Source organism: Trypanosoma grayi, assembly GCF_000691245.1.
Source record: "Trypanosoma grayi strain ANR4 Tgr_237_V1, whole genome shotgun sequence".
NCBI lineage: Eukaryota > Euglenozoa > Kinetoplastea > Trypanosomatida > Trypanosomatidae > Trypanosoma > Trypanosoma grayi.
In genome coordinates, this window is record NW_008825856.1 from 9,181 (window position 1) to 21,642 (window position 12,462).

The 12,462-nt window shown below is 44.0% G+C and overlaps 6 protein-coding genes and 3 non-coding genes across 9 annotated transcripts; 3 read left to right on the forward strand and 6 right to left on the reverse strand.

The window, feature by feature from the left end:
• Positions 1-2: 2 nt before the first annotated feature.
• Positions 3-656, reverse strand: DQ04_02371050 (kinetoplast-associated protein-like protein; the record flags this gene model as incomplete). The annotated part of the gene is made up of 1 exon (XM_009311812.1): positions 3-656. A coding segment is annotated over one exon (654 nt), but the record flags the coding sequence as incomplete, so codon positions are not given.
• A 280-nt stretch (positions 657-936) lies between these two features.
• On the reverse strand, positions 937-1,959 carry DQ04_02371060 (ankyrin; the record flags this gene model as incomplete). The annotated part of the gene is made up of 1 exon (XM_009311813.1): positions 937-1,959. One exon carries the CDS (start codon positions 1,957-1,959, stop codon positions 937-939), a length of 1,023 nt encoding a protein of 340 aa, XP_009310088.1.
• A 191-nt stretch (positions 1,960-2,150) lies between these two features.
• On the reverse strand, positions 2,151-3,206 carry DQ04_02371070 (pre-rRNA-processing protein TSR4; the record flags this gene model as incomplete). Its single annotated transcript, XM_009311814.1, has 1 exon — positions 2,151-3,206. The coding sequence occupies one exon, from the start codon at positions 3,204-3,206 to the stop codon at positions 2,151-2,153; it is 1,056 nt and encodes a 351-aa protein (XP_009310089.1).
• Positions 3,207-3,372: 166 nt separating this feature from the next.
• On the reverse strand, positions 3,373-3,927 carry DQ04_02371080 (hypothetical protein; the record flags this gene model as incomplete). The annotated part of the gene is made up of 1 exon (XM_009311815.1): positions 3,373-3,927. One exon carries the CDS (start codon positions 3,925-3,927, stop codon positions 3,373-3,375), a length of 555 nt encoding a protein of 184 aa, XP_009310090.1.
• Positions 3,928-4,588: 661 nt separating this feature from the next.
• Positions 4,589-10,792, reverse strand: DQ04_02371090 (hypothetical protein; the record flags this gene model as incomplete). Its single annotated transcript, XM_009311816.1, has 1 exon — positions 4,589-10,792. One exon carries the CDS (start codon positions 10,790-10,792, stop codon positions 4,589-4,591), a length of 6,204 nt encoding a protein of 2,067 aa, XP_009310091.1.
• A 310-nt stretch (positions 10,793-11,102) lies between these two features.
• Positions 11,103-11,174, reverse strand: DQ04_tRNA084 (the record flags this gene model as incomplete). The annotated part of the gene is made up of 1 exon: positions 11,103-11,174. It is a non-coding gene; the product is annotated as a tRNA-Pro (tRNA).
• A 260-nt stretch (positions 11,175-11,434) lies between these two features.
• DQ04_tRNA019 lies at positions 11,435-11,506 on the forward strand (the record flags this gene model as incomplete). The annotated part of the gene is made up of 1 exon: positions 11,435-11,506. It is a non-coding gene; the product is annotated as a tRNA-Thr (tRNA).
• Positions 11,507-11,839: 333 nt separating this feature from the next.
• DQ04_tRNA020 lies at positions 11,840-11,912 on the forward strand (the record flags this gene model as incomplete). Its single annotated transcript has 1 exon — positions 11,840-11,912. It is a non-coding gene; the product is annotated as a tRNA-Asn (tRNA).
• Positions 11,913-12,134: 222 nt separating this feature from the next.
• On the forward strand, positions 12,135-12,462 carry DQ04_02371100 (hypothetical protein; the record flags this gene model as incomplete). The annotated part of the gene is made up of 1 exon (XM_009311817.1): positions 12,135-12,462. A coding segment is annotated over one exon (328 nt), but the record flags the coding sequence as incomplete, so codon positions are not given.

The window sequence follows — 12,462 nt, forward strand, 5'->3', positions numbered from 1 at the left end:
GCCTCTTCAGCCTCGGCCTGCCGCCTCTGAGCCTCTTCAGCCTCAGCCTGCCGCCGCTTTGCCTTTTCAGCCTCAGCCTGCCGCCGCTTTGCCTTTTCAGCCTCAGCCTGCCGTCGCTTTGCCTTTTCAACTTCAGACTGCCGTCGCAATGCTTCTTCAGCCTCGGCCTGCCGCCTCTGAGCCTCTTCAGCCTCAGCCTGGCTCAGACTTGCTTTTTCAGCTTCAGCCTGTCGCAGCGCTGTCTCTTTGGCTTCAGATTGGCTCTGCCCCGTTTCTTCAGCCTCACCTTGCTGCCGCTGAGCCTCTTCAGCATCGGCTGCAGCTTGGCGCAGCCTCGCCTCCTCAACCTCAGCTTGGTGCCACATCGTTTCTTCCTCTCTCGTTTGGGGCGTCACCACCCCATTTTCTTCTGAGCCTTCGGGACTCTCTTCTTTTTGCCGCAGTCGCGCAACCTCTGCCTCCAAACGATGAATTTTATCTTCTTGACTCTTGATAGTATCACCATACTCCTGTAAAGGATGCGCGAAATCCTCACCTGGTTGCTCATATTCCACCGGAAATGTTCCGGCCACTTCAGCATTTAACACCTCTTCCGCTGCAACCAATAGTACTGAACTGAGGCAGCACAGTGCCATCAAGTAGGCCAATTTACCCATAACAGCGTGGTGTTTTTTCACCATATATACCTTCATCTTTTCCGTGTCGTTATATCACACAACTCTCAACAATGACGTGTGTAGAAGCGCTACTGTCATTCACCTCATCCCGCAATAAATAAAGAGAGACGCGGAAGAATTTGTATGACATCCGACCACGAAGGTATGAGGCAAAATGCACCGCCAAATCACTTAATTTATGGTCAATAGAATGAAACAGAGAGTGACACATTGATCTATTCCAATAATAAATAAAAGAGCCAGTGAAAGCGACGAGAAACTACTTCTCCGGGGGCACGGCAAATTCCATGGAGTCCCCCAGAATACTGTTTATTCTCACAGGCTCTACGCCCACCGTGTCGACGCCAGTGCCAATACGCATTAAAGTACCCCCGATGCGTTGCGGTTTCACTGGTGAACGGTTCTGTAAGCCAGGAGGTATCGGGGGTGGCTCGTCATACCCCACCTCTTCGAGCGACCAACAGGGGCCACCCGATACGGCGGCAAACGGGTTACGTGAACCAGCCTTGGGTCGAGGCACAACGATTTCCACAACTTCCAAAGGTTTTGTTTCCTTTACCACCTCCGGCACAAGCGAACTTTGCGGAATAAATCGGCCAGCCGCCGCATATGCAGCCGCTTCTTCACAGATCGCCTCGGTGGATCTGATTGGTTGGGGACGCGACCGCAACTCCGCATCCGCCATCGCCTTGGCAACAGTGAGTTCTTTGGGGTCACTTTTCAATATAATAACCACATGCTTCAAGTTCTTCACGGACGCAACGTACAAAGGGCTTTTGCCGTCCATGTCACATATATTGATATTAGCACCTGCGTTAATGAGGCAGTATACAGCATCGTGGAAGCCTGCCTTGGCCGCCGAGTAGAGTGGAGTTTCCTTTCGAATGTTTTGGGCGTTTATATTGGCTTTCCGCGAAAGAAGAATATCAATAAGGGCACAATTCCCTGTGCGGGCCGCCACGTGGAGAGCTGTTTCGTTGTCGATCCCGTTTGTTGCGTTGGCATCAGCACCTCTATGTAGAAGTAGCAGCACGACGTCAGTTTTGCCGTTAAAGCAAGAAATATACAAAGGAGTTTCACGGTCTGAACCTTTTAAATCCACTTCAGCGCCAAGACGAAGAATCTCCTCCACTGTAGTTATACCCACTCCTTTCCTCATGCATGCGTAGAACAGTGGCGTAAACCCCTCGGGTCCTACTTCATTCACATTCACGCTGGAGAGCGTCCGCTGTAACAAATCATGATTCTGTTGACCAATAGCCTCAAATACATGTTGGTCCATTGTTATCTATTGCATTCGGCATTAAACGGAGAGCAAAAGGGAAAAAGAGCATAAATAAGCCGATGCACCCTCCAGCACACATCACTAACAATACAATTTAATTGATCCCTTGAAATAGCTTAGGTAAACACTTTACTCGAATGATTAGTGATCCGACACAACTGAATCTCCTCGGCAGCTAGGAGAGCACCTCAAATTTCTTCTTCGACAACGCAGTACTCCGATGTGTAGGCTTCCACATTACAATTACCACTGCAGGTGAAGACATGCACATTTCCAAAATGAAGAGGGTGGTTTTTTTCATCCCTTGATTTGGTCAAGTAGTAAATAATGGGGGATGTAAGTTGGAGCTCATATCGACGCTCTTTTCCACAATGGGGACAATCTGGTACAACAATTGGAGTGACAGAAGATCGCAATGGCTCCTGATTTGGGCCCCAGCGGATACACTGAGACGGAACCCTACTGATTCGTTCCACGTACTTTCGCAGCCGTTTTTCATGCAACGGCTCATCATCATCCTCCACAATCGCCATCTCCACAACATCTTCACCGTACTTTTGTTGAGCTTCATGTAATTGCTCCTTAACCGCAACTGCTTTGGTCTTCAGCTTTAGAGGCTCAAGAAAGATTTCGAGGCCATAGCGTGGGTAGCAAGTCCCTTCAATCGGCGGCTTCGATCCATGAGGAGCAAGCACTGAAGGCACATCTGTCGTGCCGGTAGCACCGATGTCTCTTCCTTTACCCACACCCATGGCATTAGCTGCCGTGCTCTCACTCACACTATTCTCGGTGACGTCATCCTTATTATTTCCGTTATTGTTCTTGTGGTGGTGGTCATTGTCGTCCCATTCACCATCACTACCATCCCCCCAATCAGCGTTTTCTTCGAAAAGAGCACCTTTATCTTCACTGTCACCACGTTCAGCATTTTGGGGTGCCGTCACGTAAGATAGATTTAGGTTTTGAGATCGAATTGCGAAACAGAAGCTACACTCTTCTCTACTACATGCAGAGCAGACGAATACGTAGAGCACTCTGTCGTAAACCTCTAAAGGGGCGTAAATCTGAGCCAATAAGGAAATCGAACGACTGCTCCTACACTTTACACACTTAAACACTCTGGAATCTGACACCTCTCGAAAGAGAACGGCGGTTCCGCCAATTCGTGAAGTGTACGGGGATAAGAAATCCTCAGACACGCTCTTCACTGGAGTTCCCAGCCAAATGGAATCACCTTTTGACATCACCCTTATATATATATATATAGATACACAAACCCTAACCAAATTCATAGGTTTATAGAGGAGGAACAAAAACATTTCACATTTCACTAATTACTCATACGGAAATATTGAGCAGGTCTGGCCCACTTGCCAGAGGTAAATCATCAGTCACCAAAGTTCTCTCAGCCTAGAAAAACTCAGCTAGCGATCGAGTTAGCCATTCACTGCCATAGGCTTCTTTTAAATAATACGGAGGATTGTGTGGGCATTGAGCCACCACATCAGCAATAGTGCAAGCCTTTAGAGGAACAAGTTCCTTTTCTGGAGAAACTCCATCTCCCGAAGTCGCAAAACCATTTTTTATGATTGTTTCGTGAAACTCAGCGCAAATCCGATTAGTGCATTTTCGATGTATGTTCATGGGATTCCGTACACCCGATCGGGTGCTTGATGAAACCCCGAAGCACCTTGAATCCAGATCCCTCAACATTGCTGCAAATGTTTCTGAGTTATCCGTCGTATTGTAGCCAATATCCAGGTCGGCATCCCATAGCACCAGCCTCCCCAATCTTGTGGATCCAAGAAGTGTGCCATTTTGCAACCAATAAGCAACGTTTTTCTCCCTCAATACTTCTATGGAACACGCCAAGGCATCCCGGAACGCAGACTCCCTATCGTAGTAAACATAAAAGCAGTATGACACAGTTACGTACACCACGACTCCCAGAAGTGCCACCACCATTGCGCGTACATAGTACACACATAGGGATTCACCTTTATTGGTTGTTTCCTTCATTGTAAGCTTGGTATTTTTTTTTATTTATAAACTTCAGAAAAAAAAAAAAGAATCTACCTGCATGTACTCTCAGAAGCACGAAACAAAGAAGAAGCGGGAAACGTTAAAGCCAATAGGGAGAATCCACCCCACATAGGAAGGCATGTATTTTCACCGAAAACTATCAAAAACTATTTAAAAAATAATTGCAAGGAAAGCTCAGAGGTCATTCCTGGCGTTGTTTCGTTTCAAGAGTAGAACGCCGAAGACGTCGTAGCTCATTCATTTGTTTTGCTTCTCGAGCACGCGCAGACGCCAGCTCCTTTTCTAAACAGGCTATTCGGGAACGAAGTTGTCTGCAGCGACGGCAGTCAAATTCTCCATTCAGCACCCGGGATAACGGCACAAGGACATCTGCCAAAGAAGAAGAGTCCTTATTTTGCGAACCCTGCTCGCCAGTGCATTCGCCACTTCCCTTTCCGCTCATTGTGAGCTATATGAAGTATAGCTACAGCAAGGAACGAAAAAAGGAGTTTAGTTCTCACCCAGGCACTCAGGTATTCCTCCACATCATTGCGTTGCTCCTGCCGCTAAGAAAAACAGTTTAGCCAATAAACTTTTCATCGTCTCAAAGGATCACTTGTAGCAAAGTAGTGAGAATATCCGTTACACATCTAGCCGCGATTTCCTCTGACGACCTAGAAAGACACATTTCTTTCAGTTCTGTCAAGAACACTCTCAATACAGGCCCATATCCATCCACTTCAGAGAGATACAAAGTAATCCTTAAAGCCAACATTCGCTGTGTAGCTATGCTGCATGTTTGAGCCAGGATGACAGAAATGGCACCTGAGTAGTCTGTATTTTTTATTCCAAGAAAACTGTTCAGTATGGCACATGTTAACCACCACCAAGAGGCCAAATCAACTTTTGTTTTACCCAGACACGCTCCAAACAACAGCCGTGTGGTGTCTGCAATGACACACCAGCGGGAGTCCTCTTTTGAATTATCCCGCATGACGCTCTCGGACATCTCATGAAGCGCATACAAAAGCAGTCGCTGGGAAACAGGTGTAAAATCAAACCTGTTAAAGGTTATGAACAAAGCGTCTTCTTGTTCAAGAACCGTAAACATTAATTCATGGAGAATGGCAACCGCAATATCGCCCACGTATGATGGGGCATCATGTAGAGAATCCAACAATGTTATCACTTGAATACGATTGTGATCCACTTCTTCCAACTGACCTTCACCGTACGAACCATGCAAAACCAATGAAGCAGCCGTTGAAAGAGAGAAGAGGTTTCTTCTCTCTCTCTTTATTCTGGAGGCAAAAAATGATTTTTGAAACGGTAGCGAAGTCTGCCTCACAAGAGCAAAACAAGCAGTAGATCCTGAGCCATCATTTTCTTCAGAATTAGATATTTGAGATGCAACTAGGGGAAAAGCATCGAGAGCTCCTTTGTTCTTCGGTGTATAGTTTAGGAGGGCCCGCAATGTGCGCCATTGTGTCTGACCCACAACTGTCATATGAGCAACACATTGCAGCGTATAATATGCATACTGTTCAAGGCGTCGAGTGCACGATTTGGTGAGGACACCATTCCATATAGCTTCACATATCCGCATTGAAATATGCTCGTCTGGAAGTGCCGCAAGAATACTACATGCACTGCGCAGTATCTGCAAAATGCCGAAATTAAATGACAATCCACCCCATGCGCTTGACTCCAAGTCGTCAAACAAGCGCCGTGCCAGCATAGAGGCCACGGGAGCAAGCTCTTTACGGGTAGCTGATCCAGAGATAATAATAATAGCAGTAACTGCACCTACGTAGGAAAAAATATCCATTGAAAGCATTCTTGTGAGGGCATCCCCCACATCTATATATCCAGGAATTTTCGCGCTTCCTACTGTAAACAAATTTACTATTACAGCTGTACACGTAGATATATTGAATCCATCGAGGAACATCATCGATCTGTTTGTATCAGGTAGTAAACCCACATGCGAACGAAGAACGTTTCCCTGGAGATGAACACCATCAATAAGCAAAGCAGCGTATTCACGATACCAAGAATAAAGACATGGGAGAATGTTCTCCACAATAGTTCCCTCATAGGCTTGAGTATGCTTTAGCAGAGATGAATTACCCGCTGAAAGTGTTGTCAAAGAGAAAAAAACATCTGATACACAATAAACGGGAAATTCTGACGCGTCCGAGAGAATCGAAATAATCACGTGCGCGTAAAGATGTAAAAGTGACGTAAGAATCTTCTCTGCCACTTCTTTTGAAGGAGTACACCGCCCACACAATGGGAGGAGATGCCCTGTTGTGTGTATATTCCAATGCCGTTCATTTGGGGACACAGGAAGTTGAGTGTAATATGGAAAGATAGAAGCATTACATAAAGATCGAATTGACAAAGCTGCTTCTGATGATACTGATTCCAAAGGAAAATCTGTGTATTGGCACAAAGCATCCGTCAAGGCCATGTGCATTTTCGGTTTAACAAAACGGTCTTCTGATATGACTGTATGCAACAACAAACTGGTGATAAGCCAAAACACAAGACGTTGTTCATCTGAATCCAGTTGTCGGGAATTACCAAATGAAAGAAGTAATGGTGTATAATGTGCGTGCATCTCTTCAATAAGATTTGGTGGTAGCCCAACAGTTTGATTAAGCTTACATAAAAACTTCAAAGAAGCTACATCAGATGAGCTGCACAGTTCCTCCCCTATGATCACCTCCCAAACAGACGATGTACAGCACTTTACCACTAACCACAGTATAGATTCATCAATTCCCTGTCTCAAGCTTGGTGAGCGAAGAAAAATGGAGACGACGTATTTTGCTATCCCTTTTACATCCATTGAGGGAACTCGAACCTCCAAGCATCGACGTATGATAAAAAGGACTCTATCTCGCAAGTGCAAAAACCCATCTAGTATACATTCTTCATTCAATACGTCTTGCCATCGACTTTCCCTACTGGGAGCGACAAGAACTAGCAAAAACATGGAGCAGTACTTTAGGGATATGGTCAATTCACTAGTATCGCACAACTCTGATAGTAAATAACAAATTCTCTTCAGAAATGCATCAACTATTACTGCATCCATTTGGAACGAAGTAATACCACCTCTAATCAAAAACCTGGTCAGCTCAATCATATCAACGACCCTTAGTGAGCCCAGTAATCCCTTTTTACCCAAGGTTACAAATACATCGGCTGCATGTTTTTCCGAAATACATTCTAGCAATCCCCTTATTGTAGCATTCTCCAACCCAAAGAAACGTGACAAAAGCGTCGATGATTGTGCAACACCCGGGAAAAAAAGAGGCCATAAAGACATTGCTCCCATTAACTCTCCTTCTTGGGTAGTATCAAAAACGACAGCATCCTCCTCATCAACAATAGTTACAGTCTCACCTATACAATGATCAGCAAGTGACTCACATATTGCACTTGAGAAAAGTTCCCCTCGATCATCCTCAGTATAGATGGGTACTGTTATCTGTGGAAAAGAAGAAAACGCTACAAGCATAAAGTGAGGATTTCGAACCAGACTCTGAGGAAACAAAAAGAAGTTTTGACGTGCGGCTTCATATATTGCTCTGCGAAGTGAAAAGCCACATCGGGAATCTGCAATGAGTTCCAATGTTTTAGGTGTGGTATCCGTTTCTACCCATCCCCAGCGAAATGAATCAATAATCTGTGCGACCAAATCATCATTTGAACCTAACACCATCTCATTTACCGTTAAAGCAGCACTTTTCACAATACTTTTAGTGTCAATGTTAGCCATGACGACCAAAAGCAGCTCCAGCATGAACGTTTCAGATTCCTTTATGAGAGACAATTCAACAGTTCGACTCACAAGCGAGGAATCCAAAATACAGGCACACAAAGCCATAGGAAGTGACTTAGCATGCATCATACCTAATTCTAGACTGGCCTCTGAAAGGTTCCCAAAGGCCACACCTTCACACAAAAGACAAAACTCCAACAGAAACTCTTCTGTGCCATTCCACTTCTTTTCAAAAAGTGATTCAAATCTCGTTCTTGTAGGCGATACCGAAGAGTTACTAAACGATGTTTTCTCATACAACTTCAATATACAGACCACTGAATCTCTGCAACGGTTAAATACGTCGCTTTGTAGGTCTACTGCAGCTTCATCAATCACACTCAATATTCTTGTCCACTCCTCTTGTGTGCATACATCTGCGACACGTGGAAAGTAAAAAGATGAGAAAAGCAGCTCTAATGCAACTAAAATAGGCTCCACCACAGCAGCACCTCGAACGGCATTGTAATATTCCCTATCAGATACAATAGAAATCATTCTTTTTACTAGTGAAAAATCTCCGTCGACGACGAGATAGCACTGAGAGTCGCCAGATCTCTTATCCATCTCAATCAGCACCTTGATAAAGCTGAAAAACTCCTCGCCCGCAACCACCAAATCAAAAGCTAGGCTTCGAGTAAGAATTGTTACGGTCATTGAGACAAATCTTCCACACTCTGTACTTGTCTCATTTTCTCGTTTAGAAAAGCTATCCGACAAAGCACCGTTACAAAACAAGGTCTCGAACAATACTCGGCATCCTCTTAACGAAGCCACTGGATTGGAGCCGGCTAGGATGTCTAAACAGTCAAGTATGTAAGAATACAGACGTCGAAGTTGACCAACAAAGACAGGGGAGCAACTGCCAAATCGAATAAGCTCAATAAAAAGATCTGTGGTGTTTTCTACCAACTCAAAAATACGAGTTTCCTGATAATACACGACATTTGTAAGCCCAGATATAGCTGATGAAGCAATCATTCGTTCAAGATCCTTTGGTAATTCTTGCCAGACTAAATAGAGCGAACGTTCTCTGTGTAATTTTGGAGCTGACATGGGATCTATCGCTTGGCAGCAGCGATGGAGAACATTCCATGAACGATTAAATAGCTGCTTATGTGTAAATATATCAAATAAAGTACTTTCTCTACATCTCTTTAAGCAAGACGTGGCTGCAGAAATTAAGGAAACGTATGTATCAAATGGAAATGTTTCTGATGAAAGTATCAAATCATGAACCGCTATAAAAGCCCTGTAAAAGGTATCTTCGAGTAATGTCACACCCAAACCATATGATGCTGATGAAGACGCACCACACAAATCAGAAGCACTGACAAACATCAACCCCTCACAAGAGCATTGGATGATGTGATGACGTTCTTTGGAAGTGTTTGCCGTTCCTGAATGTAAATTTTCAATCAAATATAATATCAACTGAGTAGTATTCCGAAAGTGGGAAATCCAACTTTTTTCCTCACCTTGTGTCACCAACCTTGCACAAGGATAACCTTCCAGAAAATCAATACCTCGAAGAAACGTTTCCCTGAAAAGCACCTCATCAAGAATATGGGCACCACACCATTTTAGGAGGAGGGTAAACGCAGAATTCCGAACCTTTACGTTTGCATCTTGTGCACAAAGTAGAACGTAGAAAAACGTAGTCACATAAACTCCGGGAATCTTGTCTATCAACTGAAGAACGTGAATACGGACGGAACTCACTAAATTCACAGGGTTTGCCAAGTCAAAATGAGCACGCAACACCTGATGAAAAACTGTTGAAGAGTCGTGATAGGTTTTAGAAGTCAAGGCAGTAAAAAGACAAAGCGTACCAGAGACAGTATAACTACATTGAGCAGTCATATACTTTTGAAAGAGATCAAATGTACAAATTAACAAATCTTTGGCAACTTGGGGTTCTATTTCGTTTGCTGCCGCTGTCGCCATAGTATTCAAGGCATCAAAGCGAATCATAGGATCTGGTAGATGTGTCAGAGACCAAACCCCATCCAATTGATTTGTCTGTTTTGATATCAAGAGACGAATAAGGTTAAGCAGCGGCGAAAGTAGAATAGTCTTGGTGTCGCTCTTAGACACAATTGTTATGGCACGTTCAACAATCTTATCGGCTGAAGTGAGTTGCCAAGTAGGGTCAAACTGCTTCATCTTTTCAAGGCAAGAAATCACGACTGGAAGAATCCTATGTCGCGTAGGTTCTTCAACTATCAACAAATACAACCATTTGTCAATACGAGATTTAGCATCACAAACTGTGTAATATGCAGTCGGTTTAGTAGAGAGTTTTTTCGCCTGGTCAAGCAGGAGCGGCAAACTTGCATCCATTGTGATACAACATCCTAATAAGTCACTATCCATCTCAACCTTCTCTATAAATCCCGTAAAGGATCCACAATGCAGTGTGCTCGTAACCAGCTGGGCCGCCAACTGTGCTGCAGCACGACGGCCCTCAGTTCGTGGAAAGGTTACTATATGTGGTATTACTTTCTCCAGAATTGCCTCTGAAAGGCCCTTTTCCCCATAAACACCAAGCGCAGCAATAGCACCCCGAAAACGAACAAAGAATGATTGATTCCTTACAACAACATCTATAGATGACAAGAGTCTCAAGGCTTCCTTTGCGAACACCCTAAAGGCATTTGTCCTCTGGGGTATACTTATACGGTCCGCAATATTACCAAAGTGGTACAGCAATGTAAGTTGTGCACGTGGGTCTGAAGTTTCCCGTAAACACTGAAGAAGCACTGTCCATGACGTTGAAAGCATGCGTGATGAGTGAAGTGCTATCATAGTACCCATCATTTGGTCAGCCTTTTCATGGTACTCCGTTCCAAAGAGGGCGCAGAGTTGTCGGAGGTTGTGGTTTAGCACTGATGGGTCGTCCACCACTGTCCTACTGAGTTTTCCTAATTGTTCAATATCAGGAGACCCTTTGGCATCGTTGCCCTCCCTAATCATTTCTAAGCAAATAAATATAAATATATTTATGTATATACTTGTTTGATGTTTTCCGACGAAAAAAGAAAAAGATTTTAAAGAGTACAGAAGAATAAGAAGGCATAGTTACGCAAGGAAAATACATCAACAAAAAAAATAAAAAAACTTTGCCCGGAGGCATGCAAAACAATACTGACTTCAAGACACCTTCTTTGATCTTTTACCCGTAAGTCAAACACCTCACAACCGTGTTGGAGGTCGTCGGGAACCAAAAGGTCCGAAGGAGAAGCGAACAAAAGAACCTTTTTTTTTTGTAAAGAGAAAAAGATTTGGGCCGCTACGGGAATTGAACCCGTGACCTCCTGTACCCGAAACAGGAATCATACCACTAGACCAAGCGGCCGATGTCACCAATATTATTTAGGAGCAAAAATGGAACATGCTCGTTTGGAGCAAGATTGAAAAGCAATATCTCTCGAAGATTGACATCAGCCTTACGCAGGGAGAGTGCTAATCTTCTCTGTTGAATTTCCAGGTTGTGGATGTCCCTCCGTAGAGGGCTCCAATCATAGGTAAAAGAATAATTTGGAGAGATAAGAAAAAGTTTTATTTAAAAAGAATTATAATATTTTATTTTTCTATATATCCCAAGGTCTTGCACGTGGCTGCTTAGCACAGTGGCAGTGCACCACTCTCGTAAAGTGGGGGTCGCGAGTTCGATTCTCGCAGTGGCCTTGATTTTTCGTTCCCTCCCTTCCAAACGAGGGAAATATTTTTCTTTTGTTTTTTTTTTTTGAAAATGCAAGTAAATATAACCGCAGTTGAAGGAAAATGATGGAAAAGCATTTTTTCCTTCCGGCCGGAATCGAACCAGCGACCCTGTGATACCTGCTAAGCTCTACAGTCACATGCTCTACCAATTGAGCTACAGAAGGTTGGTGAACATGGCATGCAGGCAAGGGTTATGGAATGTTTTTAGACTAAGTTTTTTTTTTTGTGAGAGGTGTTGTTTATTTTTCCCTTTAAAATACTTAAAAAACGATCCATGATAAGGTTGTGTCGGATGTGTCCTCCCTGGCGCAGTCGGCAGCGCGTTAGGCTGTTAACCTACAGGTCGTTGGTTCGAATCCAACGGGAGGAGTTTTTCGCTTGCCATCCAACCAACCCCTTCACACAAGAATAATTTTTTTTTGTAAGAAAGATGAATTTTTGGGAGCCTGCGATAGGAATGGCCAAGCCTTACCCTACTTGCTAAAAGGGGATCCTATAACTTAAAATAATACGTGTCTTCTTATCTTGCGTTAGGAAAGTGTCGTTAAGCGTAAGTTTGAAACGAAAGGTAAGTCAGAAGCAAGCTATCACAATGCTATCCACTACTTCCCAGCAGGCTCTCAGGGACGTGGAATGGATGACGAGCCTGTCAGCTCTCAGGGCGTTCGTCGAACATCGCGGTCAGACCCTTTTTTCTTTTGAGTACAGACCAAATTTCAGTACGCATGTTGATCGTGTCGAGGGCATACTCACACTCAAAGATGGGGAACTGACCATTTGTCTGGAGAATGGAACAACGGCCAGTTTTGTTTCTTTGCGACACTCCATGGTGTCTTTTAACATGCCAAAGAACGAAAATTTTCTCAAGGCTTTTGATGATGCCAGGTCGACTTTCCGAACCGAGTGGATGGCGCTGGAGG